The sequence below is a fragment of the Embiotoca jacksoni genome, unplaced genomic scaffold, assembly GCF_022577435.1.
Source record: "Embiotoca jacksoni isolate LCO1_2020_lvr unplaced genomic scaffold, fEmbJac1.0.p SCAF_1, whole genome shotgun sequence".
Classification (NCBI taxonomy): Eukaryota; Metazoa; Chordata; class Actinopteri; family Embiotocidae; genus Embiotoca; species Embiotoca jacksoni.
In genome coordinates this window covers 15,659,536-15,685,491 of record NW_027185229.1, presented here as the reverse complement: position 1 = coordinate 15,685,491, position 25,956 = coordinate 15,659,536, and the positions used below count along the sequence as shown (strand labels likewise).

Here is a 25,956-nt window from a genome sequence, read left to right as displayed (position 1 = left end):
AATACGTGGCCTATATTGCATGGAGGCAATATAGGTGTCCTTGACAGTCTTCCTCTGTCTCTCTCCTTGTCATAGACAAGATACATAGACATGTAGCCTATTCTGTATCCAACAATCGTGGAATTAGAAATTCATATTAGTAAGAATAAAAACAGACCTTGTTTTTGAGTTTTACAGATATCTCCTCTATAATTGTGGTGTATGGAGAACATGCTTTCTGAGCCTGAGAGTGACTACAGGGACAAACTGCCATAGGGCTGAGTTAAGAGGCCAGTGACTTCCTATTGGTCCCCTACATACATGAATGGGATGATCATATGACTCTTGTACACTTTCCAAATGCTAGTGGACAGAATGGATGGCATTTAGATGATACAAACACACAATTGCAGTATGTGCCTGTGTGTGTGTGTCATGTAGAAGATATTGCAATGCAGTTTAACTACTGAAACGTATGTCACCGGACTAAGCTGTGTCTAAGAAAAAAGTGTTTCAGACATGTTTTTTTTTAGTCATTTCTTACACGTGTCTGTTTAACAGAATTTTTTATTTTTTTATTTTTTTATCAATCTCGCTACGGACACAAGAACTCTTGTTTCACGCAGACTGTAGGCCTGTAAACACGAGCTGAAGCACATTTTACAGCCAATGTCTCGTTTCTTCTGTTGAACATGTGTAACCACGCTGACTTTGGAGTTTCAGCATTTTCCTGTCCTACAGCTCAATCCTGCACTGAGTGCCTCTTGTGTAATGGAGAAAGACGGGGCACCAGAGCTGCTGCAGCTCTGCTGACATGCTGCTCTCACTCCTGTGTAGACACTGCATTAATCTGACTGTGCTTTTGTCATTAATTTGCCCGGTTTTACTGGAGTTCTGCTTTCGGAGCTATCACTGCATTTGTTCTCTTTGATTGGAGTATTTTAGTTTAGTTTGACATTTAGGTACACTGTAATCTGCTTTAGCTTTAACTAAATCTGAAAGTGAACTGATTTAACACAGTTCATATTTTTTGAATGCGTTGAGTTTTAAGGTGCAAGGTTAATTTATTTATTATTCTACAACACATAGAAAAATGCTAATTGTGGTCCTCTTATTCAACTCATAAAATGACAATATGGCAATAGAATTATTTAATAAAAAAACACAATTTATATAGTACAAGGTTACAAGGTGCTTCATTGAAAAAGAAACAAAAACAATAACATAAAACCACTGATAAACCCCCCCTCCCCCCTCCCCAAAAGAACAGCAGATTTTAATGACTCTGAAGAGAAAATTGGACTCAGAAGAATCCTTGGACTGAAATAATGAAGCATAATGGGAAGGTACTGGCGGGTGTAGAGACCGGTGTGGGCTGCAGCAGCAAGCCACAGGCAGTGAAGCCGATCCTCCTGAACACAAATAGAAACACAAGTCAGTACTTGACAACATAAGGCATCACAGCTAATGCGTCCGTGAGCATTTGTACCAAGTTGGTTAGACAATCAACCAGTATCTGACCTGTAATACAGGTTATAATGTCTTCTGCATGTTCCATGGAAGAAAATGTATTCAACAAAATAACTAATGTTTTAATGACTTCAACAATTAATGATAATACTGACCTTTCACTGAGTCCTGCCAAGCCATTTGGTCAAAGTTCAACCCCTGCTTTTGTTTGGTTGTAAAAAATCAGTGTCTGGCTTTCTCCTCATGTCTGTGGAGATGGCTGCATGCTGGTGTTGCGTGCTGAGGGTGTTTCTATTTCTGTTGGGCTTCCGGTGGTATATGGACAGTACCATTTTATCATGTTTCAGCACCTTGGAACTGGACAGCTCCTCTCTCCCTCGCACAGAAGGTGGGAGTTCCTGTTTGTTCCCGTTGATGTTGCCCAACAGGCTGGTAATGCATTGGAAAGTGTGTTGGAAGTGCTTCAGCACCAGACTCTCTACAAGGCAATGTGCGTCTGGCCTGCGGTCATCTTTTTCCAGATATGGGAAGCCATTCAGTATGTACTTGCCGTCAACATCGACTGCCAGTGAAAACTTTTGTGATGGCAAATCTTCTTCTGATGAAGTCGCCTGTGGCGCTTGATTTCTCAAAACCGTTTTCAACAAACTGTGAAAAACACAGACTTTTTAGGACATCACATTAGACTGCTGTCTCTGAGGAAGTGGCTTCACCAGCCATGGTCCTCCATACCCATAATGCTATGCAGGTGCACTAACGAGTGTGAAACAGAACATTTCATATTGGTCCAAAATGTACTTTTTTCAAGGGATTTGCTCATTTGAACATATAAGGTTCCAGTTAGCCTTCAACATGATCAAAAGAGCCAACTTTGAGGTAAACGGTCCTTCGATAAAAGCCAAGAAGAAGACACATTCATCAAACAAATTACTCATCCTTACAAGTGTTGGTTCAGCTTTTAAAGCAGTTCTCAAGTTACATGTACAGTCAGCAACAGCCAATTAGAACCAAGAACTACAACAAACTGGCTGATATATACGAACAAAAAGGAAATAAAAGAAAACAGGTAATACGAGCTGTTTAGTTGCAGAGAGTGAAGACGCATGAAGACTGACTACAAACAAAATCAATAAAAAAAAGAAAAATAGCGTCACATCAAGTGCAACAAATGTGCATTTGAAAATAACAGTTTTCAAGAGAGCAGGAGCTAGAACTACCTTTCTGTGAATTACACGTCTCTATGGAAACATAACATTCATAATAACCAATAATATATATGACTCAGAAAGTCTCTTTCTCTGTCCTGCAGATTTCTATGATCTACTCACAGAGTCCTGGAGCTATTCTAAATGCTGCTTTCTTAAATTTAAAAGCATCTTAAGTCAAATTAAATTTGATAAACAGCTAGTATTGTTGTGTTCAACCTTCATTTAAGTCAAAAATTTCACTTGTATCAGTTTGGTACACAAGCATCTTCATAATGTGCAACACCAAAAATAAATGATCATTCTTTTTGTTTAAAAAGTAATAGAAGCTCACACATGATAACGGTAAAAAAAAAAGCCTGGTTTCTAGAAATGTTTTATAAGCTGAAGTGAGTCAGACGGGCAACCAAACAAGAGCTACAACATAACCTGCAGAAAAAAAAACTATCACACACAAAAAAACACTAATATTATCACACAAATGATTTCAGAAAATTACATCAAAACCCATATTTTATTTTATGTATAGCAATACCATTTACATATTAAATAACACTATAATAGAATGCTCTGATATAGCTTTTAACCAAACAAATGAACAAAAAAAGAAATCCATCGCCTTGTCTTATTTCAGGTTACAAAAGAGGAAAGAACAGCCACCTTTTTAAAACAGGTCAATGCACAAGAGATTAAGTCATGACTTATAAGAGAGCTGGACACGCCTGACAACAGAGCCATCACCTCCTGAGGATGGAAACCAAGAGGAAATAAATCAAAAAGGAGGGGATAAACATTGTAATATCACAATCACTGCCTGAACATTGATGGAGGGCATGAGGCTGGAAACTAGAATGCGAAGCCAACAGTGAGTGAGTGAAAATATTTGTGACTCTAAACCAGACAGTGTCCGATTGGAAACCGTGTGAGAGTTTTGTTGTACATGTGAAGTCTTACAAAAGAGAAATGTGGATATTTGGATGATGGGACTTTCATAATCTGATTCATCGTTTCCACTGACAGTCAATACATACACAGCTTCCAGAGAAGGGCCGGGTTACAGAGGCAACAAAATATATGTACATTTCTTATCGACAGTACAGCTGCGTAAGCGTTTCAAAGGCAACACAAAAACCTTTTCATTCAGAATGATCATATTGATCATAATCACTTGGAGAAAGGAAAAACGGTAGACTGACCATCTTAGGGGCCTGATCACACCTGCAGTCCGAACAGCAACACTTCAAAAATCTCTTCATTTCATTCAGTCAGTTCCTTCACCATGCTAACCCACGGGAACTGCAAACTCTTCTCACAGTGCTAAACTTTGAGGTCCAGACAGTTTACAAATAGGAGCAGCTGCCAAATTAGCTGCGCCAACCCCAGTTTGATATCACCCTGTCTCCTGGAAATGGCATTTCTACATATCTACATAGTTTTCCAGTTAAGTTTCAGTGCAACGTAATTGCTGGCTGGATGATCTTTTTTGAATGAAGTGTCACATCTATGAACTGCATTGGAGTCAGGAGGAGGTGCTTGGTGTGGATGGTGGATGTCCAGCACATGACTCTTACACCAAAGACTGGGGTTCACATCCAGACTCCCGTCTGGGGTTCAGGTAGAAAAAGAAAATTGGTTAACAGGTTGGGAAACATGGTAGTTTTTCTTAAATTTAAATAAACAATATCTTTGTGGACTTGTTTGGTATTAAAGCAGACCAAGCACACTACCTTTCCTTGACTTTAAGCAGGAGCTGTCTAAAAAAAACATAAAAAGTTGAATAATGCTGAAGTCATTGCAGATGGAGATTAAACATTTAACTGAAACCTTCAGTAGTAATGTACTTATGACTCGCAAAATACATTAAGATGAAATGTAATCTGGTCACTTTGAACTTTATAATTGCTGTTTCAATTTAGTTGAATATAAAGGCCATTTGTAGGAAACAGGGTTGACAAAATATTGCACTATGCTCTGCAATCAGCTGTGTCTTGCATAGTAAAATAAATTATCTTTGAATTATCCGATCGAACTTGTCCTGATGGCCACTGCTTGCTTCTTTAACTGATTAGCACAAATGCGTAGCAAACATGCTAAAAGTTAGCTCAGCAGAAACATTAGATCACAGAGTACAGAAATGAGTTTTGTTGTGCCTCTTTCTGGTGTGACTTGTTAGGCTACTTAAGAAAAGAAAGCAACGGCCCAGAAACAGTAAATGTTTTTTTCGATGGAGAGTTTAGCTCAGATGGCCTTCATTTCAAAAAGAGATAAAACTGCAAGGGAGTCTGTAAATATATGTTTAGCATCTTTAATGCTCTGTCTGCTTACTTTACTATCTTTTGATGCATCCCTTTATCCGAAACAATGACGTAAACAATAACTGCCTGAAGGGACTTTGTTGCTGAAGTTAAACAAACTGATACTTAAGTGAGAATTTGAAGCAACTTTTCATAATGACACTGATATAGACACAGTTCTAGTGTGAGGGAGAGGTTAGGAGTGGGGCGGTTGCTGGGCGTCCAGTCAGGAGAAGAGAAATCAGCAAAAGACAGAACAGCGAGCCCAACATATTTTTCTGCATGGGAAGAAGTCTTTGGTTAAAGTTCTTTTGAAAAGAAAATCAAAGTATATTTGTCCCCCTTTCTGTTTCTCCTTCAACACATCTGTCTTGTGCTGTGCGGGGGGGGGGGGGGGGGGGGGGGGGGGAATAAATAAATAAATGCGTTCACATTTTCATTCAAAATGCAAAACCACTGAACTTCATTTTACATCATCGATCACAGAGGTACAGAATGTCATCAAAATCTGCACTTAAATTAGAACAACATCCTCATGTCAAAGAAATGTGTAGATGTAGAAATGTCTGTGTGTGGGTGTGTGTTTGTGTGTGAGCGGTCACTGCAGCTGAAGCAGGACACGTTTTAGACTGTGCTCCTTGCTTGTAGGCCACAAAACCACTAAAAAATACATCTCTCCAGAAAAGGGGTTGAGAAATGGAAACTATGTACACAAGGCCTTGGGGGGGGGGGGGTTGGAGCGAGGGACCACACCTCTGTGAGCACGGATCTTGAACAGGCCTCCACAAGGTCTGTCTTGTCTAATTTGCAGTTCAATATATCAGTCCCTTTAATAATACACTGTAGACAGACGTAGTCAGAGGGTGCTCCTGCTTTAAAGTTTGTGACGTGTTAGAAATGAGCTTTATAGGTCTGTGTACCACGGCAGTTGACTCAGATCTGGTTAGAGCCCTACAGTTAAAATGGAGATGGTCTGAAAACTGGTGAACCGGCTGGTTTAATGAGAAGAGCGACAGTTTGTCAGGGTACGTTACAGTGTTATGTGTAACTGGGCCACAGCTGACAGTTTGTTAAAATTGAAAGAATAAGGGTGATGAAATTCCACAAATGTGTCATTGTCAACAAAACCAACAAGCTTGACATTCTTCAGTTTCTTTTAATCTGCCACAGAAAATAGTCCCCAAAAATGTTATCTGCTTTAGTGATGTTTGCTAAAGACCACAAATGTTTTGAGAAAAGAAATAATTGAAAACAATGTAATGTGTGTTGAATAGAACTCAGTATGGGGCTGAGAGCCACAGATAGGGTGGCAACGTCTGAAATTACTGAGACCTTGTGGTTTTTTTTTCTTTTCATAGAAATTGCTGACAACAAGACAAACATGGAAACAAGTTTGACAAAAGAGTATGGTTGGATACTGATGAAGCTAAATTGATGATTAATGAAGGTTCTTATCAAACTCTATTTGAGTAATAAAATAAATTAAAAAAAAAGTTTAAATGCTGTTTACTTTCAACACATTTGAGCTGGTATGCCATGGCTCCTTGTCATTACAATGAAAGAAAATGTAACTATCCGTGAAGAGCATAACTTTAATGTTTGAATAATGAATATTTTCCACTTGTTTGACTAGAGTTGAACACCTAAGCGTGAGTTGATTTTGACAGTGACATGAACAACGCGACTCCATGTTGAAAAGAAGAAAAAAAAAAAAAAATCAAAAAAGCTTCAGCACTTATTATTTGAAGCGCATGGAAACCACAGGATCTACAAAAAAATGTGTTTCATCAGCTCAGTCTAATAAATGAATCATGAATTTAACAAATTGAAATATGTGATTAAAGGTCGCTCGACCACTATGAATCAGGAGTCCGAGGCTACGCTGAGCTGAGCAAGGTTTGCAAGTTTAGTTACCTTTCTTCCTGCAGTAACATTTTAGACATAGTTTTTGTCTGATTTGATCGGACACACTGAATCAGATATCAAAACAGAAAAAAATAAATAATGGAAGGAACTGGGTGAAGTGTGTAAATTGAGTTAAATGTATCATTTGATGAGCAAAACCAGCTGGAGAGATCTTTGCAGTTTGGTCTTGTGAATCTTTACTTTTCTTTTACCTAAAAAATGACACAGTTCTACAATGTAATATTTGTATGGGAAGGAAAGACCTCCCCTGTAATTCCCATCTTAATTCAGTTTTGACTGAATGTCTAGTTCCTGTGTTTTGGCTTTGTAGGACAGAGCAGCTCTCATCTATCATATTGTAAACAGACATTATCGATACAGGCAGCATCGAGATTAAAGATCAGGTCAAAATTTCAGTGAAGTCAGGAATGTGTGAAATGACTCAAAAACCATGTTACTAAACAAACTGCAGCTCTTCACATTCAACCCGACAGAGGTGACAGACTGATGGAGAATGACTCATCGGGGCAAAACGGACAAACGTGTGGCATTAAAAGCACTGGCTTCAAGCTTTTAAATGAGCAAATTAAGAGAAAGCAAATGTGACATGCTTCTTGTCTGATTCTCTGCTCTAACACGCCATGCAGTTCAAAGAGGTATTAAATATCATGTTAAGCACCAAACAACCTAAAGCAGAAGAAAAGGGTTATTTCGTTTTTTTTTTTCCCTCTGTAGTGACAGCATAGGGGAAGATAACATGAATGAGACTAGTCAAAATTGGACTAGATTAACTCTGAGAACCCTACAGACTGTTTTAAACCCTGTTTTGAATTTCTAAAATGTAGCCAACTTGTTGCATAGAGCCGGTTTTTGAGTCTGCTGTTTCCCTGCAGATCATACTGATTCAACCTAATGACACACAGGAGGCTAAGCAGAGCTTTGTATAGGTACTGAGTACATGAATGCTCCACCTGACGTACAGGCCTGTGTGTTCGTAATCCGTGCTTGTCTATGAGAATGACTTTATTACAAAAAAACCCCCCAAAAGAACAAAATAGGATTTTCCAAAAAAGGCGGGCTGGCATGTGTTTGCATCATCTGTTGTAGTTGGTCAAATGTTTATATGTAAAATCTCTAATGTGGCATCTGTATGTATGTACATGGTGTGTGAGTTGAAATGACATAGCAGCATACAAGAATGTTGAGGACTGAGGGCGTCCGCTTCCAAATGGCTGTGAGTACTGGAGTGGTAAACTATAGCACGCAGTGGAAATTAACCGGCCTGAGGCGGGAGGCCACAAAGGACATGTACAAAAATCACAAAGTTATTATGATAAGGATATATTTAGATATGTCTACATACAGTTTCCCATATATTAAAAAGCATAATATGAATTATACAAAGAAATAATCTTTAAATTTCACAGTAGCAGTTGTTACACCACCTTAAGTATTTTAACAGGTGTGACTCGCTAATAAGAAGGAGAGTGACAACCAAACAAGGCAAAAAAAAGAAAAGCAGGTGAAGAGGAAATTAATTTCAACAACAAGCGCTACCTGTGGCAAGAGGTTCCAAGATATTGTTTTTTGTGATGTGAGTGGTTATATGACTACTATAGATGAGCAGGGCAGAGGAGGTCACGCTTATCTGAAATCGGACGGCATCTTGTTATTGAGGCAGAGAGTTTGCGCCTCCCTCTGTCCACTGTCTTAAAACAACTGGTAGGTGGAAGGCAGAGTGATGTCCTTCACAGAAACAGTTGCTTTAATAAGGGCCAAAGACATGGAATGTCAAAAAAAAAATCTGAGTTTGAGTGAAGAAAAGCCAAGGGAGTCAGCTTTAGTACAGGCAGTAACACTGACATTATATAGTGCAAACAAGAAAAGACAGAAAAGTGTTTCTCGTTGCTTACCAACGCTGTCGTGAAACTGAAAAATGCAGGTGCAAACCCTTCAGTAGGAGAACGTTAAGACATAAAATGGCAAAAAAAATAAATATCAAAACTTTTTATCAGTGTAAAAAAGTGATCAGGTTATTCATTTTAACCAAGAGTCTGGCGAAAAAGGCCTCAAAAAGTCTTGTCCACAATAGTTCCTTGTCGTTTTACAAAGTTAAGCGCCTCTTTTGTTGGCTCAGGGACCTCGCAGGGTGTTTTGGACCCACAGGACACCCTCAGCTCAGCTCTGGGCCTTGAAGGGCCTCTTTCAGAACAGTGACTCCATGCTCACTGCCTGGTTTGACTGGTTGGACACAGATAACATCATCCCGTTAATGTCCCTTGCCAGAAGACCCGAGCCGTTCTCCCTGGTGCTGACGAGGCTAAGCAGAGCTTTGTATAGGTACTGATACTGGTCCTGGGAACCAAACAGAGACAGACGAGGACGAGAGACAGAACAAAGACAGTCAGAGAGGAGAGCAGATTATATATAGGGACATAGGTTTGCTAAATGTAGATGCAGCTGCCATGTTCAATGATACAAGACACAGTCCTAACAAATTGGTACACAGACTTTAGAAAATCCCTATCGATATTTGGTATTAGCAGTATAAAGCACAAGATCTTGGAAGCAAGAAATTGTGGCATTGCTGTCTCATCATGATGTCTCTGTCTTTAATATAGTCTTTTTTGTCTTTTTTTATGTTGACTGTAAGCATGTAGCTGTTCTGACCACTCATATGCAGTGAATAACACCGAATATGTTGCAACATGCATTGGGATGTATTGAACAGTCGGTTCTCGTAGTCAAGATAGGTGAGAGAAATAGGAATCAGGTATGAAGACCTGGGAAACTTTTACGAGAACCAGATTGCTATGGCTAGATGACTGGGTCAGAGGACCTCGGAAACAGCAGGGCTTGTGAGGTGCTCATGGTCCAAGGGGCGAACCATGAACCACAGCCACCGGGTAATGGAGACCCGCTGCTGCTCCAACTTGCAACTTCCATTTCTACGATGCACATGAAGGACCAACAGCATATTCGGCAGGTAGTCCTGATGTTTTGGCTCATAATTATGTGTTTCTCTGGGATCAGTAGGTATCACCTCATTTGCAGTATTAATACTCACAATGTCTGTAAAGACTCCTGGCCTCATCAAGTTGATCATCTTGGCCACTTGATAAACGTTGACAGCGCCCTCGCTCTCCAGCTGCTGAGACAGGGTGGTGAGGGCACACAGCATGCCAGCTGAAACTGCTCCCAACCTGACATGCACATACACACACAGGGTCTGGGGTCAGCATGAGTCTGCATGATGATATCACAAAGGTCTGGTCCAGCAACAATTTCTTCTCCACTAGTTCATCAACATCCTGTTAAATCTGCTAGTTTTGCAGGTAGTAGGGGTGACGGTGGGATGTTTTTTTTTTTTTAAGGTGGCCTAAAATCCTGGGGTTTTCATAATCTCATCTATTTTGTATGGCTAGCTGAAGTTTTAGTTTGAGTGTGTCATTGCAGGAAAATTTCAATCAGAACATGAGGGCAATCAGTCGCTGTGCTTCATATTATCTGGCTGCTTCTTCACTTCTTCCGATTACGTGTTTTCTTTAAATATGCTTCTTCACATTCTTACTGGAATACTCCATAGGCTGAGAATGACCTGATGTTATTATACTCAATAACACCATGCTTCCCACTTTATGTTACGACATACCAGTGGAGCTTAGTAAGGTTTGCTATCGAAGGATTTTTCAATCTACATCATGAACATATATTTATGATGCCTAAATAGTTCACATTTATTTTTCATTGTTTCACTGTTAACATCAAACTTCAGTCTGTCTAGTACTGTTGTGATTGTTGCAATCAAAAATGTTTGATTTTGCAGAGGCCTTTTTCAAAATCTGTGATACAATTTGTAGTTATGTCATTTTCTTCTGTAAAATTGCAGTCAATGGCAAAAATTGCAAGTCAAGGACAACTACTACTACTACTAAAGAATGAAGAAAGAGTCATAATCACTCCCTACAATAAGAAACATACTGAACATCACATACATATTTTAGTTCTCATCAGTTTTGGGCTCAAAGTTACCAAAACTTTGTTTTGGTCAAAGTACATAGGTTACATTTTCTGTAAAAATAAGTGTTATCATTTTCTTAAAATAATGTTAATTCAACTCATACTACATGCACAAACACTGAGCAAGCTCATACAACTGTGAGGCTCATGTAGTTGAACACATTCTGTATGATTAGACTGACACAGGGAAGTGTGCCGATCAGTAGTCTAATCCACATGATAAGACCAAATTTCCCATAAACCCTGTCACTTCCAGTTTGGCATGCGGTTTGTTTTGATGATGGGGAGAGGTTGAAGAGCTGCTGAGAGTAAATGAGGAGGTATTTTGGGGGAGAAAGTAAGTTTTGTTTGGAAAGGTTTACTCTGTGTCGTAGTGCCTTTAGCAGAACATCTGTACCTTTACATCAGAGAAATCACAGAAATTTTGCAAGCTCCTGAAATATTTGTATACATTACTTTGATCGTAAGATTGTTCCAGGAAGGAATCAGTGCTCATGCATTTTGAAATGGACAATCTGACTTGCACACCCTCTTCATGCTGTGATTGGCCATTTTTATGAATGGAAGAAAAAGCCTGGGTTTAAATTTTACTCTCTTACTCCATTTATCCGTTTTGTCACTTTTTGAGCGAACAATTCAGTGCAACACTGTGTATTTCCTCCACGAGAGGCTGTCTAAATTGTGTACCATTATCCTCACATTTATACATTTAAATATGTCCCTCCAGTCTATGAGGGCCTGAGCTTCATGTGTTTTAGAGCTAAATGCTCAAAACAGCTAATTACAGGTCTTGCCATTTCTGGTATTATTTCTTTAAATAGTCTTTTGTCAAAGTGTCTGATTAAAGATTGTCACTTTGCTCCCTTGTTCTGTGTGTCGTAATTGAAATCTGATGCAGAATAAACTGGCTGCAGCAAAATCTCTCAGTGGACTGAAAAATGTTTAATGTGGAAATACTGTGTCGATCTCTACTGCTCAAAGTTTGAGACGTCTTTGACAGCAGCTCACTGAGGGAGTGAAGAACCTCACAGATCAAGATTGTCACTGCAGAGATTAAAGATTTATTAGCAAGTGAATCCAGTTGAGAAAGGCAGCTCAGCCCGGTGTGAATATCCCAGGAGAGCGGCAGGTCGCCTTCACAAGGTAAAAGGTCCCGTCTTCCATTAGCAGCTCTGTCAGGAGCGCAGCAGAAACTGCAGCTAACAACCTGCACCTGGCTGAATAATGAGCACGCAGACAATTAGGATGAGCCTCTAACTGACAATCTCTTGGGTGCTGTGAGGCGGCTACGCCATAGCAACCAGATGAAGAGCTCAATTAGTCACTTTTCTGTTCGAGGATGCGACAAGCAATCTTCATTATTCTAATGAATAAACATGAAGAGAGCTGCTGGATTAGAGTGTCATTGCCGAACACTAATGTGTGTCAATACTAAAGACACTTTCATTACATTTAATTGGGCAGTTTGCTGGGGTATCTGTGGGATGAGGGAGGAGTGGTGTCAGAGGGCTGGAGGGGGACCGTCAATTGTTGGAATGAAGATGGCGGTTTAGAGGGGAAAGAGTGTGTTATTTCTAACTTCAACTGTAGGATCGTCATGTTGCCAGTGTTTCATTGGTCATTAAGTGATAAGCTGTTGTTGCCGGAAACCATTATGAACGAGTAACAAAGTATGTTCCATGTTTTAGTAGAATCCTGGAACTCAGACTAACATATTTGATAATATAAACAGTCCATAGCACTGTTTGTATAAGTTAAACTTATAAAAAAAAGTCAGACCTGAGTACTGATCAAAGGCTTTTAGCACTTTAGATGTTTACATTATTAGATATTACGCTGTTCCATTGGGGGCACTCTGATTAATTCAATGAGACATTAATTCTACAACAGGACAACCAGCCAACACACAACACACCCACAACAAATACTGCAATTCTCCTCATTCTAGAATTTCTAGCTATGATTAAAAATGCAAATGGTCCCAATAAAGAATGCCCTTTCATTGTTTTTTTTTAAAATTTATTTTAGGCATCATAATATGTGGTGTCTCCTTGGAAATAAAGCCATGCAGTGATGTGGTGGCATAATAAGTAGTAAATTAATAATACTGACTCATCATGGACGATGGTTGGTCCATCTCGAGAGGCCGCCTCCTCTTTAATAACGTTGATGAGCTCAAAGGTGCTGCTGATGGGTGCATCGGATTTCGGCCACTTGGGACACTGAAAGTGACGAACCTCTAGCACGTAGTCATCCTGGTTGTCAGGCAGGCAGGGGGAGAGAGATGCAGAAATACAGCAAGCGACACAACACAAGAGAAGAAGTCAGTTCAGAGGTATTTGGTTCAGACTTTGATGTGACATGTGAAGCAAGCAAATAAGACCTGGCGGTGCCAATGGGCTGCAACTAACATTAGAAAAAAACAAAACAATGTTTTGCCTTTAAATTGTCATTTTACACTGACAGGCAGATGTGTTTATGATGTTCATTATTTGTTTGAACGTAGCTGTCATGTTGGTTGAACTTTGGTAAATGTATATCTGAGCAAACAAACCAAAAAAAGGAATATAAAAGCCCCTTTAACAATTTTTTTTGGTGTGCATAAAAATGCTGAGAAGTGAATGAGAGATTGAGAGAATGAGAATTATATCAGCAAATTCTGGGTAACATTTCCATCTGTTTGTCTTATTGCTCTGCTCTTGATATTTCCACAAGGAAAAGAAAACCTGAAAGGGTGCAGCTTGGGGGATAGTGAGCGAGGACTCTTTCATTTTGAATCAACAGACAGTTCCTCTAGAGCAGGGGTGTCAAACATATGGCCCGCGGGCCGGGTCCAGCTCGGCCCGCCGGATGACTTTGCTAAGTGTGAAAATTACAGAAAGACATTAATTGCATTTCTATGAGAATATGGAGGTTTATGACGTTTTGTAATTTTTTTTTTTTAATCGATCCAGTAATTGCTTCCAAAACAGCGTAAATGCGATGTCTGCTCCGGAGGCAGAAGCGCTCGTTGCCACAGGCAGCAGCGCTCGCTGCTCGCTTTGTGACATCACAAAGCGAGGGAATCTGCAGAGGAAAGCCCAGGCAGATAAACAGTGGGCTGATGTCTGAGTTTTTGTTCTTTATGTTTCTAGTTTATTGTAGAAAGACCTTAAAATAGGGTTTATCATCCAAAAACCTTCACCAATGATTTAAACATAGAGAAATATTGTCGTTATGTATGCGTTATTATGCTATGATTTTACTGGTCTGGCCCACTTGAGATCAAAGTGGGCAGTATGTGGCCCCTTAACTAAAATGAGTTTGACACCCCTGCTCTAGAGGGTCAAAACATGGATCATACTCAGCCCTCTGTTCCGACTCACTCTCAAACCTTGCACTGCATTTATGAATCTTTTCCAGCTCACAATCAAATCTGGTGTGACAGTCTGATTATTACTTGAATTTTCTTTGCTCTGTTTTCAGTACACAGTCTCAGCTGGAATTGTCCCTGTGTTAATGGGCAGCGAAGAGGATGTTAAAAGGTTCCATGTGCAGTACTTCTGTCAGTGTCCACATTATTTCATTTGAATAGGATGTCATAGTACTAATACTGTATTCAGTGAGTGCAATTCAATTAATTTGACAGTGTTTAAGTCCCCCCCCTCTCTCTGTCACACTCAACAACCTGTGTAGCTTCCAGGATGAAGTCGTGGATGCTGATATGGTCCTCACTAGACAGACAGAGTCGGTCTTTACTGATGAGGGTGACAGTGAACGCCTCGCAGTTCATGGCCTCCTCCCGGCTAGGCCAGTAAACAAACTCGTCTTCTGCCTGCAGAAGAGCACACACACAGTTTCACTACTGTGTCAACTGCCAAAGGATACATTATTATTGCAATATATTCTCTGTGGAGTTTTGTTTAATACAACACTGAGATGTGATTTCCACTGTGTGTAAATAACAAAACCTAGTAATGACAATAATTACAGGAAATTAAAACAGTTGAACATTTTAATAGCCCCCCCCCGGTTTGTCAATTTATCTCATACATACAGGTTCGAGGCACCAGAGATATGTCTCTGAATCTGCAGTAGCTGGATCTTTTATTATATCCTGAACAACTAAAAAAAACCTTCTGTTGCATTTACAGAATCTATTAGAAAATGTCAAGCATAGCTGTGGGCGAAACTTTCAATTAGAGGCTTGCTAAAGGTTAGCTAGTTTAGTAATGTTAAAGGTAGAGGAAGTGCACCTATTGATCGACCATATGACTGGCAATTTGCAAAGCCGCATTGTACCGGTTGCAGTGCTGGTCTGAAACTAACGAAAGCTTCCTGTAAGCGTGCACCTCCTTTAATTACAGCTCTTATTTAAGGTAGATGTGTCTGACCTCAGATAGCTATATGTTGGTGTATGTGAGTACGTTAGAGGGTGATGTCTAGGGCTAAGTATTGTTCAAAGATTTGTGATGCCAGAACCGATATTGTGACCTTAAGATCAGTTCCTCAATGGTGAAATCGCAAACATGCACATAACAGAGGTCAAAAAGCTGTGTAATTTGGTAAACTTACTCAAGAGAGATATGACTTTTCCCTGCTCTGTGCACATTACTGTGCTGTACTCCGTTCTTGCACAACAAGAACAGTCTAAGAACTTTTTGACTGATCCTCAAACCACTATCGCTCAGCGCACATTAATGGCAGGATAGGTTAATGGAAATGTCACATAGATACTTCCTTTAGATACCCATTGTGAATATGGCTGACTTTTACATTGGTTGCACTGGTGCACCAGCACAGAATTTTTCTATTGCAAGATGTGGATCATAAAATACATTTACAGCAGTATTCACAGTTTGTACTGCTCAGCCAGCACCCACTTGTTGAAATAAATGCTGGTACCAGCAAGATTAGAGTTAAACCATTTTTAGTTTTAGTGCACCGAGAAGGTTCTGCTCATAACAGGCTGCAACGTACAGATTAGCGATTGACTATTTATACGAATCACATCCACTCAGGCATCATTTTTTGTCCTTTACCTACATTTCCCAAAGCAGGTTTGTTTACATTGTTCATGTTTCTTGGTGCGGCAATGATCCATTTGAAGTGTTACCTTTTTTTCAGTGTCCATACATATTGGTAATTTCTTAACATATTATGTAAATGTGAAGATACAGTGTCCTGCTTCATCCTCTATATTGAGCAAAATGTAGAAATTCAGAAACTCGTCTTTGCTAGAAGCACATCATAATTTATTTCTATTACAAGATGTGGATCATAAAATACATTTACAGCAGTATTCACAGTTTGTACTGCTCAGCCAGCACCCACTTGTTGAAATAAATGCTGGTACCAGCAAGATTAGAGTTAAACCATTTTTAGTTTTAGTGCATCGAGAAGGTTCTGCTCATAACAGGCTGCAACGTACAGATTAGTGATTGACTATTTATATGAATCACATCCACTCAGGCATCATTTTTTTGTCCTTAACCTACATTTCCCAAAGCAGGTTTGTTTACATTGTTCACCCTCCCAAAGACAGCTCAGCTTTTGGTGTAATGCGAGTTTTGCCTGCTTACTGAGAATTGTCTACACCGTGTAAGATATACTGAATAATGTGTCCACCAAATCAAAATGTTTTCTAAGCATGTACTTTTTTTTCTCAACAGTGTGAATTTCACGATTCATGATTAATTTATAATGAACTAAAATTAAATAATCAAGGATGCATTAATTGCTAGCAAAACCCTGTTCTGATGAATAATGCATGCAATAAACACTTCCAAATTAAAGTTTGATTTGAATCAAGTGATTTTATCAGCACTTTATTTGAACTTTGAGAGATTTGACACCTCACACTTATTAGTCCACACATGACTACCTCATTTTAGTGTAACTTTCTGAATACCTAAACTATGGTGAATCACATTGTAATATATATTTTTGATTAAAAAAAAAATAGATCAAATAATAATAGAAATAATATAGTATGAATGTGGAGAGATTAATCAAGGAAACCTTGTCAATTACAGATAAATCCTATAAAGGAAATGCTCCTACTACTGATTCTAATATAACACTGATGACTCTAAATGTTCAAAAATGATCATTTATCCAATCTAATGAATCCAACAAAGAAGATTATATCCTTTTTAAACAGTAGGCCCACTATTTTGCCAAATCGTTATATATGTCAAGTAGTTTTCCCTTTAGGTGTCCGCTGTTTTGCAAGGTGCATGCTATTCTCTGCGGGCAGGTAAAAGTTAGCATAACACTGGCCGCTGCCAGTCAAACACGTCCTGACCAGCTTCCTATGTGTCAGCTTAACCGCACCGCTCTCCCCAGGAATGATTTCAAATGGGCTTACTGAACTAAAATGACCAAAACCTATGACCTGCACAGTGATTGACTTCACTCAAACAATGCTGCTTGTAGAGAGGTCCGAAAAATATATTTACAATTTTTGTTTGAGTGCGATCAATGAAAATGTTTAGTCGCACCTGAAAGACTTTTGGCTGCATGTTTGACCAAAATGGTCTTCCTCTGAAACCCTGGTGTTTTTTGGGAGACTTTTCTCTTTGTGGATCTACATGATACCAAATTTGTCATTTTTATCTGTGTTTACAGAACAATGTTTGGTTCTTTTCTGTTTTGTGACAAACATCTTTGAATAATTTGAATGACTATAACTCAGTCCTGTAAGTGTTGTGGCTGTCGGTCCGATCTGATTCTGATCACATCACTTTCACTCCCAGCCCTGTTTTATGTGTTTATGGATTATGTATACATTTTCTGAATTTACGCTGAGCAAACCCATAAATGTCCCATGCTTAAGGACTGTGTGACATAAACCACGGTAATATGGCACATTTGCTGTGCATTTCTGGCAACTCCTACCTCATAAAAGTCAGCATGTGTTTGTGTGGGGGTGACTTATACCGCAAACTACAATTTCCCAAAATGGCACATGGACAGATGTGCACATGCTCGTAAAAGTGGTAAGTAGTCATCACATACAGTGTATACGTGTATTATACTGTATGTGTGTGTGTGTGTGTGTGTGTGTGTGTGTGCGTGTGTGTGTGTGTGTGTGTGTGTGTGTGTGTTTCCTACCAGTCCATGGTCGGCTGGCAACATAACGATAATTTGTGCATTATGGTCCCAGATCATTCTCCAGAAGTCTTTTGTGGTGTGGGGCAGAGGGTGCTGGGTGATGATGAACTCATTACTCCGGTTGTAACCCTGAAAAAAGCAAAACAACAAATCAAGGGGAGAATTACACCACACCATTGACACCACAATTATTTCTTAACATACTGAAAAAAATCATCAGCTCATTATCATCTGCATATTTAGGATTTGGTTGCATTTTAAAGAAACAAACTACCCATTAAGGGTGAAACCTGGCCTCTGCTGGTGAATAACCTGCTATAGCTGAATTATTGGGCTAGTTTGAAATGAACTGCGCCTTGCCTAGAAAGCAAAAACTGCAGCAACCTTGATCTCATAATGTTAACGTTGGCTACATAAAATGATGTCACAGCAAGGCAGGCTTAAAGTCAGAGAAATCTAACCAGCATACAGTGTGTACTGATTGATTCTGCCTCATCTTAAACAAATGCAATATTTCTCTCCACAGGAACAGCTTAGCCGGACCACAAAGAAAAGCCAACTACATGGACACTTAACAACCTGCTTTTCACCAAGGTTTTTGTAGGTTTTCCCCTTTTCAGTTTTGGGTCAATATATTTGGACCCATGAACATCTCATGAAGATGTAGGCATTATCTAGCAGGAGGGATGTAATGCCACACCGGCAAACTGAAAGGCAATGTCAATCTGAAAATATAATTCAATCTGATGTAGTGTTCTGCTTGAAATCGGTATTTTGCAAGTCCCCAAACTTTACAGAAGTTCAACACCGATTCTCAAGTACCTTGTGAAAGCAACAGTCCCCAAATTTACTGCAGCGAATCTCTGAATTCCTCTTTTCTGAAATTGTATGTGTGTTGAGTCAAAACATTCGGTCTAAGCTGCGTAAAATTCGGGCATCATTATAGCACCATCAGGAAGTTACTGATACTGACAGATTGCATTTTGAATTGATGTAACCTGCTCTGAGTCAAACAATCAAATAGATGGTGGAAAGAGCAATGATTGACAGAACAAGTTGAAGTGCTGACCATGATGTAAGAGGCGTTGATATAATCGGTGCCTTTAATGCCGGGTAAAGGTGCTAAGCCAACCCTTGCTCGCTCCGCTGCTCACAGAGACAGAGAGTGAAAGAGGTGAGAGGGTGGGGAGAGAGAAAAAAAAACAGGCATTTAACAATCTCACTGACAGGAAACTGCATGTGTATGTATTCAAACTTCTGCCGTTACTGGTTGTGTTGACAGTTCTCAGTAATTCTTGGCTGGTGATTCAGGGAACTACGGAACAGGCAGAGACTGTAAACAGATTGTGTAACAGCTGCTGATAATGGAGAGAAGCTGAATGATGGTACTCAGAGAAGACAGCCTCTAAACAGTAGAGTATTCCATTATGGTTTATCCAATGACTTTCCAAATATAATAGTTAGACATTTTTGGGGAATCTTTTTGTAAATTGCCTTTATTTTATGTACCAGTATTTTGTAAGTAGTAAATAGTAATTTATGCAGTAACTCACACAGCCAGTTAATCTTAAAAAAAAAATACATAATAATAATAACAAATCTTCTTTCATGTCATCTATGAGTTTAGAACAGCACGTTGGCATTCTCCATGATTCTTTATGCGCCACTTAATAGTGCAGTCCTGTAAACTCACAGTTAATCTAATGTATTCACCGAGTAACATGAATGATTTCTAATTGCAGCTGGTAGTTGTTATTTTCCAACTGTACACTTGCTACTGCCAGAGGGTGTCGTTTTCAATGTAATGAGTTTTAACATCAACGTGACACTTACATGGCACCACGGAGGAATTTCGATTTTTCTCTTTGTTGCACTCCTTCTGAGCGTTGAAGCATTCCGTGAACCTGCCATTGCACTGAGTTACCAGCTGAAACACAGCAGAAGAGGAGATGGAGGGTGAGAGTGCTACACTCATCAAACTTTCAAACAGTTGCATGGAGAATCAGTTTTGTTGCTGGAAATCAAAAGCGCAGAAGTGGGGAAGTGACATATATAACTTTGAGACTTTTTCCATAACCATGTAAAATACTGAAAGTTACCATAATGCTGCGGGTTTAATACAATACCGTGGCCATTACCTGCACATACCGAGGTTCGGCTCGCCTATCCTTGGGAACAGACGCTACGTTAGCCATATCACAACTGCCCTGAGTACTGGACACAGTAAATAGTAGTAGTAACGACATATATACCTAGCCAGCAGGTCGTGTGCTTATATTGAAATTAGATCTTGCTGGCGCTGCTGCTACAGTACATGCTCCTCGTGTTTGTGCTAAGCGGTTTAACTTCTTCTGTGCTGTCCACAAATACTGTTGATCAAAGTGATGGACCGTAGATTTCTCTGTCGAAGCAAACTCCATAAAGCAAACAAGCACACTTCCCAAAAGTTGTTCAATTTTATAACTATACGTTAAGTTCAGGATAAAATTGGACAATTTTTCCCATGAACTATTTAAACCTATTTTGCAACTTTAAGTGTGGGACTGACTGTCAGACTGTTTAGATCTTTTGGCAGCATATAGTGACTCTCATGTATAACACATGTACTTCAGTACAAAAATGCAAATGCAGTAGTGTTATTTTTGAGAATAAATTGTGCTGTGTCATTAACCCTTTCACTCAGCAGTATTTTTCTATTACATTACATTTCATTTCATTTCATTTGCTGATGCTTTTATCCAAAGCGACTTATAATAAGTGCATTTCAACCATGATGGTACAAAACCCAGAACAACAAGAATCAAGAAAATACAATTTCTTCAAGAAAGCCAAACTACAACAATGTCAGTGGAGTTCTATAAAAAAAAAAAAAAAAAAAAAAAAGAAAAGAAAATCAAATACAACCGAGAGCAGCTCACAATAGAAAATCCCCAGCTAAAACCACAAAAACCCACCAAACCCAACTGGCTCAAAGAAGCTGCGAAACGATCACAAGAAAAAACAAAAGCGCTGCAACAATGACTTAATTCAGCAGCAAACAAATTCTAATCCCATCACAAAGTCACAAATACATTACCATAACAAAGAAATCTATTGTTTTGCACTCACTCTGCATCTAGTCTGGACCTTGGACTTTGCAGCATATGTGGTGAAACAAAATGAATGACCATGCTGTTGTCAGAACTTTGAACCAACCATCATCCTACCCACACCCAGAACAAGCCGGGGCAGAACGATGAGAAAAACTGAGAAAATGATGAATAAGATTAAGAATTCAGAACTAAACAACCAATATATATTAATATTCTATTACTGTCTTATTAACTATTGATTTAAAGAAAAAAACATACAGATTAAATTTTGCAGCAGATATATATATTTTTAAATTATTTTATGTCAGTCATTTATTTTAATGAATTAAATATATCAGAGTGGAGACCAGAAGCTAATAAGAAAATTAGACAGTACGTATCATGTCATACAGCCTTTTTACTTGTACTTGTCAAAAACAATTTTTTTTTTTTTTTTTTTTTTTTTTTTTTTACCAAAAAAACTTTTGTGGCAAGAAATTAAATTCTGGACAGTTATGCCACCAATGCACTGATGTGTTGTTATATGTAGCAATATGAGATGCCCTTTCACCTTGAACTGTTTTTCCAGACACGTCCCGCCGCTGTGACCTGGTGTTGTGATGCTGTTTAAGTAGCTGTGAAGCTGGCTAACTGGCACCTCCGTCTCCTTCCCCAAAATGGCTTCCATCAAGGCATCATGGATGAAGATATACTGTTCCTGTATTAGCCAAAATGTAACATAAAAAACATGCAGGCAAAATGTTTAGCACATTGGCAAACTGTTCAAATCAAAACCCAACAGAGGAAACAACAAGAAATGAATGTGTGCAAGAGCATGTCATACATTTGGTTTACACACGGACACAGATATACAAACCTCAGTCTGGACTAGGTAGTTGCGTTGGGTGCGTATGTGTTTGAGGAAACCAAGAACATTAACTGTGCTCTTGTCTTTGATTTGCTGCAGCATGCTGTCTATGACGATGTACGTCCCTGTCCGCCCCACTCCAGCACTGCAACACAACACAGTAACACTGAGGAACAGCAGGACAATCCAGGAATGACTGGATTCAGACCTGAACAGACATGTTGCTTTCACACAGTCAGTATCTTCTCAACTGGTCTATCCTCAGGACCCACATTTCTCCATGGTCTTTAAGTGAGACACGTTTTTGAAATATCTGAGCCACTCCAATTTATTTTACAAACACAGTGCAGTGATACACAACGCCTTTCTGCAGTGTTAAAATCATGTGCCAAAAACGGCAGATAAAGCTAAAAAACCCAATGAAATTGAAAGACAGACTTACCTTAAATGTACTTCAAAAATAAAAGCACAGCAGCATAGGTTTTGTATATTTTATAAGATAAAAAATTCAGATAAAAAGTTGAGCAGTGCTTTCACATAAGGGTGTGTTCTCTGCTGCAGCACACTGTGCAGTCATGACAGTAGTGAGCAGTTGTGATTCCATGGGTTGGCCTTTTTTGCTTGTTTTACTTGACATTACATTTCATTTTTCAGATGCTTTCATGGTGAATCATTGTGTCGTTACATGTTGCACACATTCGAGCCTACCAGGACACTGAGTGCACACTTTCTTTAACAGGAAATGGAGTTAGCTTTAGTGCATAGGTGGGTTTATGCAGGTGAAGAGACGAGACTTCACTGCTGCATCTGTAATAACAAACATGGTCGTAGTAGGAGCTCATTTAAGGTCTTTTTTTTTTCTTTTTTCCCTGGATATATCTTCGAGTTTCAGAAGGGATGTCAAAGCAAAGAGAGGACTGAGACTGATCGCTGGTGCAGTTCCTTCGCTGCAAAAGTTGCTTCAGTTCTACCATCAGCAGCAACTTCTGGCTTCTGGGAGGAACGATCACGGATCTGTCAGATTTAGCTTGTTGCAAACTTCACAGTACTGTGATGTGATCACAACATTTACGATTGTTACCCAACCTTACTCACCAAGACACCTGCCCAGTTCTCCTCTGGTTTCCTCCCACCACAAATAAATTTCTCCCTGATGGCTGTTATTTCTCCAAATCCTCGTCTGTTCCTGGTCTCTTTGATGCCCAACAGGTTCATAACTTGAAGGCTGTGGTATGTTGTATGTGTATGGCTCAACACTTTTGACCTCTTTAGTGTCAAATCTGGATCCCTATTTCGTATTGTTAAACTTCACCTGACTTCGCCGCTCTCCGTTTTGTAACATCACGACCAAGTTGTGTTTTTTGAGGCGGGTATAAAACTCCTATAAAAACTTGAAATGTTTTTTCAGTGAGCAGACATATTTTTTCAAAACTCTGCTTTATTTTCATACACATTAATTCACCAAGGTCACCAACCTGCTTCTTTTTAAAATAATTGTTTCACAACAAATCTCCAAACCTGAACTTCCACGCTCATATTCTAATCATGTCATGTCTCCAGAAGAGGATGACACATCTAGAGCACAACAATTCAGAGCTGAGTAATTGGTGCAAGAAACACAGACAATGTAAGGAACAGTGGAGATGTATTGTAGAGCAGTTTCAATAAAACAGTCATCTGTAATTCCAAATTTAAAACTTTGAGTTTTCTATTGCGTTAAGCAGCAGGGTGAATGCGAGTGTGTGTGTGTGTGTGTGTGTGTGTGTGTGTGTGTGTGTGTGTGTGTGTGTGTGTGTGTGTATGTGTGTGTGTGTGTGTTTGTGAGTGGTAGGTCTGCAGCCACAACAGCAAGGCAGCGTGACAAGTTGCTATCGACCACCACGGTGCAGATGATAGCGGAGAGTTTCATGCTCATTCCTCAAGGGGCAAGAGTCAGCGGGAAAGTCCCAGTAATTTCTCTGCCCACCTTACTGTAAAATGGCCTTACAAGCTTGCAGCTGTGACTGCAAGTTCACTGAAGCTGCTAAAATGTGCAGATTAAAAGCAGCTGCAAGAGTGAAAAAGCCCAAAATTAAAGGTGCCTGCAAATACAAAGATTTGACAAAGATTGCAGAACTTTTGAATTCGGGGCAGTAACAAACACCTTTATTCCATAATGTGTAAATACTTTTTATGTGAATTAAGTGTGCAAATTTGTACAAAACTAAATATGAATGACCAATGTTTCATAACCATAGACTTTAAACACATTTGTCCCCACCTGATCAGTGTCTCCCGGTTATTCTAAAAGGTTGTAAAGGCTATAAGTATACAACAGAAGTGAGTACACCCCTGTACATTACTTCAATGTCAAATGATATTGACAAGTAGAGAATTCCGTCTTATGAATATGTAGCTGTAGAGAAAATAGAGGCTTTAAAGTAGAAACTCAATCTTACAAAAGAGAATACACCAAAATCACTGACACACAAGCTAGAAAACGTGTGTTCATTGAAACAAAACTTTGTAAACCTGTAATTTCCAACTAGTCTTGCTGCATGACCATGATTATTAAACAATCTGAGAACACTGGAACGATCCCAACAATGGACCGATAGGCTGCGTCTATCTGTATGTCTACATTATGTCCAGAATAATCCAAAAATCTGATTGTGAGATTTACAATGATGGACAATGAAACTGGAAGATCAGTGACCAGCTAACAATCAGTCAAAGCATAGTTACAGCATTAATCAGGAGGTGTATCAGGGGTCAGTGATGGCATTCTCAACTCAAACCTTATGCCGGTAGAAAAACTGCCGTGGGTCCATAGAAGTGGTAACCTGAGGTCTGAAATGCGTCAACTAGTCTCTCCGGGATTTTCATTACGTGGGATGTCAAGGTGACTAAACTTCAAGGATTCAAGATTTGGAGGACCCAGACTGAAGGACGCATGAACATAGCCAATAAGTTGAATGTGTTCTTCAACCCTACACCTTGAATCCTGTGATCGTCTTGGTTCCCGAGAACACTTCCATCACTTTTCCAGCTTTCGTCTGTATGCCTCCCTGCCCTCCCTTAGCCCCACTTTCAGCTCTGCCTGCACACAACTCAGTAATATTCTGTCTAGATCCCTGAGAGCTCTCTCCTTCTTGTTTAGCAGCTCCACCAGGTCAGTGGAGAATATTTTGCCACGATAACAATCCAAAACACACTGCCAAAATAAAGCAATAGCTTCTACAGAGGATAAAGTGAAAACTACAATCTGGCACAGTATGTCATCTGACTAATATCCAACAGCACACCTTTGGGGTGAGAGACAGGTGCAGCAACACCCCCCTCTCGTATAGAGAAGGTGAAAAAACAATGTCTGTGAAGAAAGGCAGAATGTCTCTCGAGAAATTTGAGCATCACTGGTATCCTACACACCAAAGAGGATTGACTCTGTTGTCAAAAATACAAGTGCATATATTAAATATTGACAAAATTTAAGATTTGACTCGATGAAAGGTGCTTGGACATTTGTGTTGATTTCCAACTGACTACCTGCAGTTTTAATACATTGTATCTAAAATTTTACAGTTAACTTAGAAGTTATGCAATTTCTGTATGTTGATACAATTTTGAATCATTTTACATTTAGGTGATTTCACATAGGGGTGTACTCAATACACAATACAGTTTAACACCATCGAGATAAAAGACCACAGGATCACAAACAGTGATGAAGGCAGTTACAATAAGGTGAAAGCAGCATAGAAACATTACCTGCAGTGGACGAGCATGGGCCCCATGTCAGGCAACTGGGCGTATGAGGACCTGCGGACAAAGGTGAGGACGGGCAGGGTGTACTCCGGGACACCCATGTCTGGCCACTGGGTGTAATGATACTGGAGGACTGTCCGTTCACTCTGAGCCCGTGCCTTCCCTTTCCCACCCTGGATGGAACAGAAGATGTTTGTTATATCTTCTATAAAAATAAAAGATGGTTGTGAAAGTATCAATGGGGTGAGAATGAAGAAAGAACAATTTACCTGGACTCACCAGCCTTTAAAATTTGCTTCATTTCT

General features: G+C 39.4%; 1 protein-coding gene across 1 annotated transcript in view; it reads right to left on the bottom strand.

Annotated features, from left to right (window-relative positions):
* Positions 1-5,358: 5,358 nt before the first annotated feature.
* ptprga (protein tyrosine phosphatase receptor type Ga) overlaps positions 5,359-25,956 on the bottom strand; it is a 378,044-nt gene continuing 357,446 nt past the window's right edge. Inside the window, exons 20-29 of the mRNA XM_069141477.1 lie at positions 25,655-25,824; positions 21,917-22,052; positions 21,611-21,757; positions 19,802-19,895; positions 19,038-19,114; positions 17,969-18,097; positions 14,541-14,687; positions 12,986-13,128; positions 9,921-10,056; positions 5,359-9,208 (exon numbers count right to left, since the gene is read on the bottom strand). Coding sequence (XP_068997578.1) covers positions 9,059-9,208; positions 9,921-10,056; positions 12,986-13,128; positions 14,541-14,687; positions 17,969-18,097; positions 19,038-19,114; positions 19,802-19,895; positions 21,611-21,757; positions 21,917-22,052; positions 25,655-25,824 — 1,329 coding nt within the window. The 3' untranslated portion in view covers positions 5,359-9,058. The remainder of the gene's footprint in view (positions 9,209-9,920; positions 10,057-12,985; positions 13,129-14,540; positions 14,688-17,968; positions 18,098-19,037; positions 19,115-19,801; positions 19,896-21,610; positions 21,758-21,916; positions 22,053-25,654; positions 25,825-25,956) is intronic.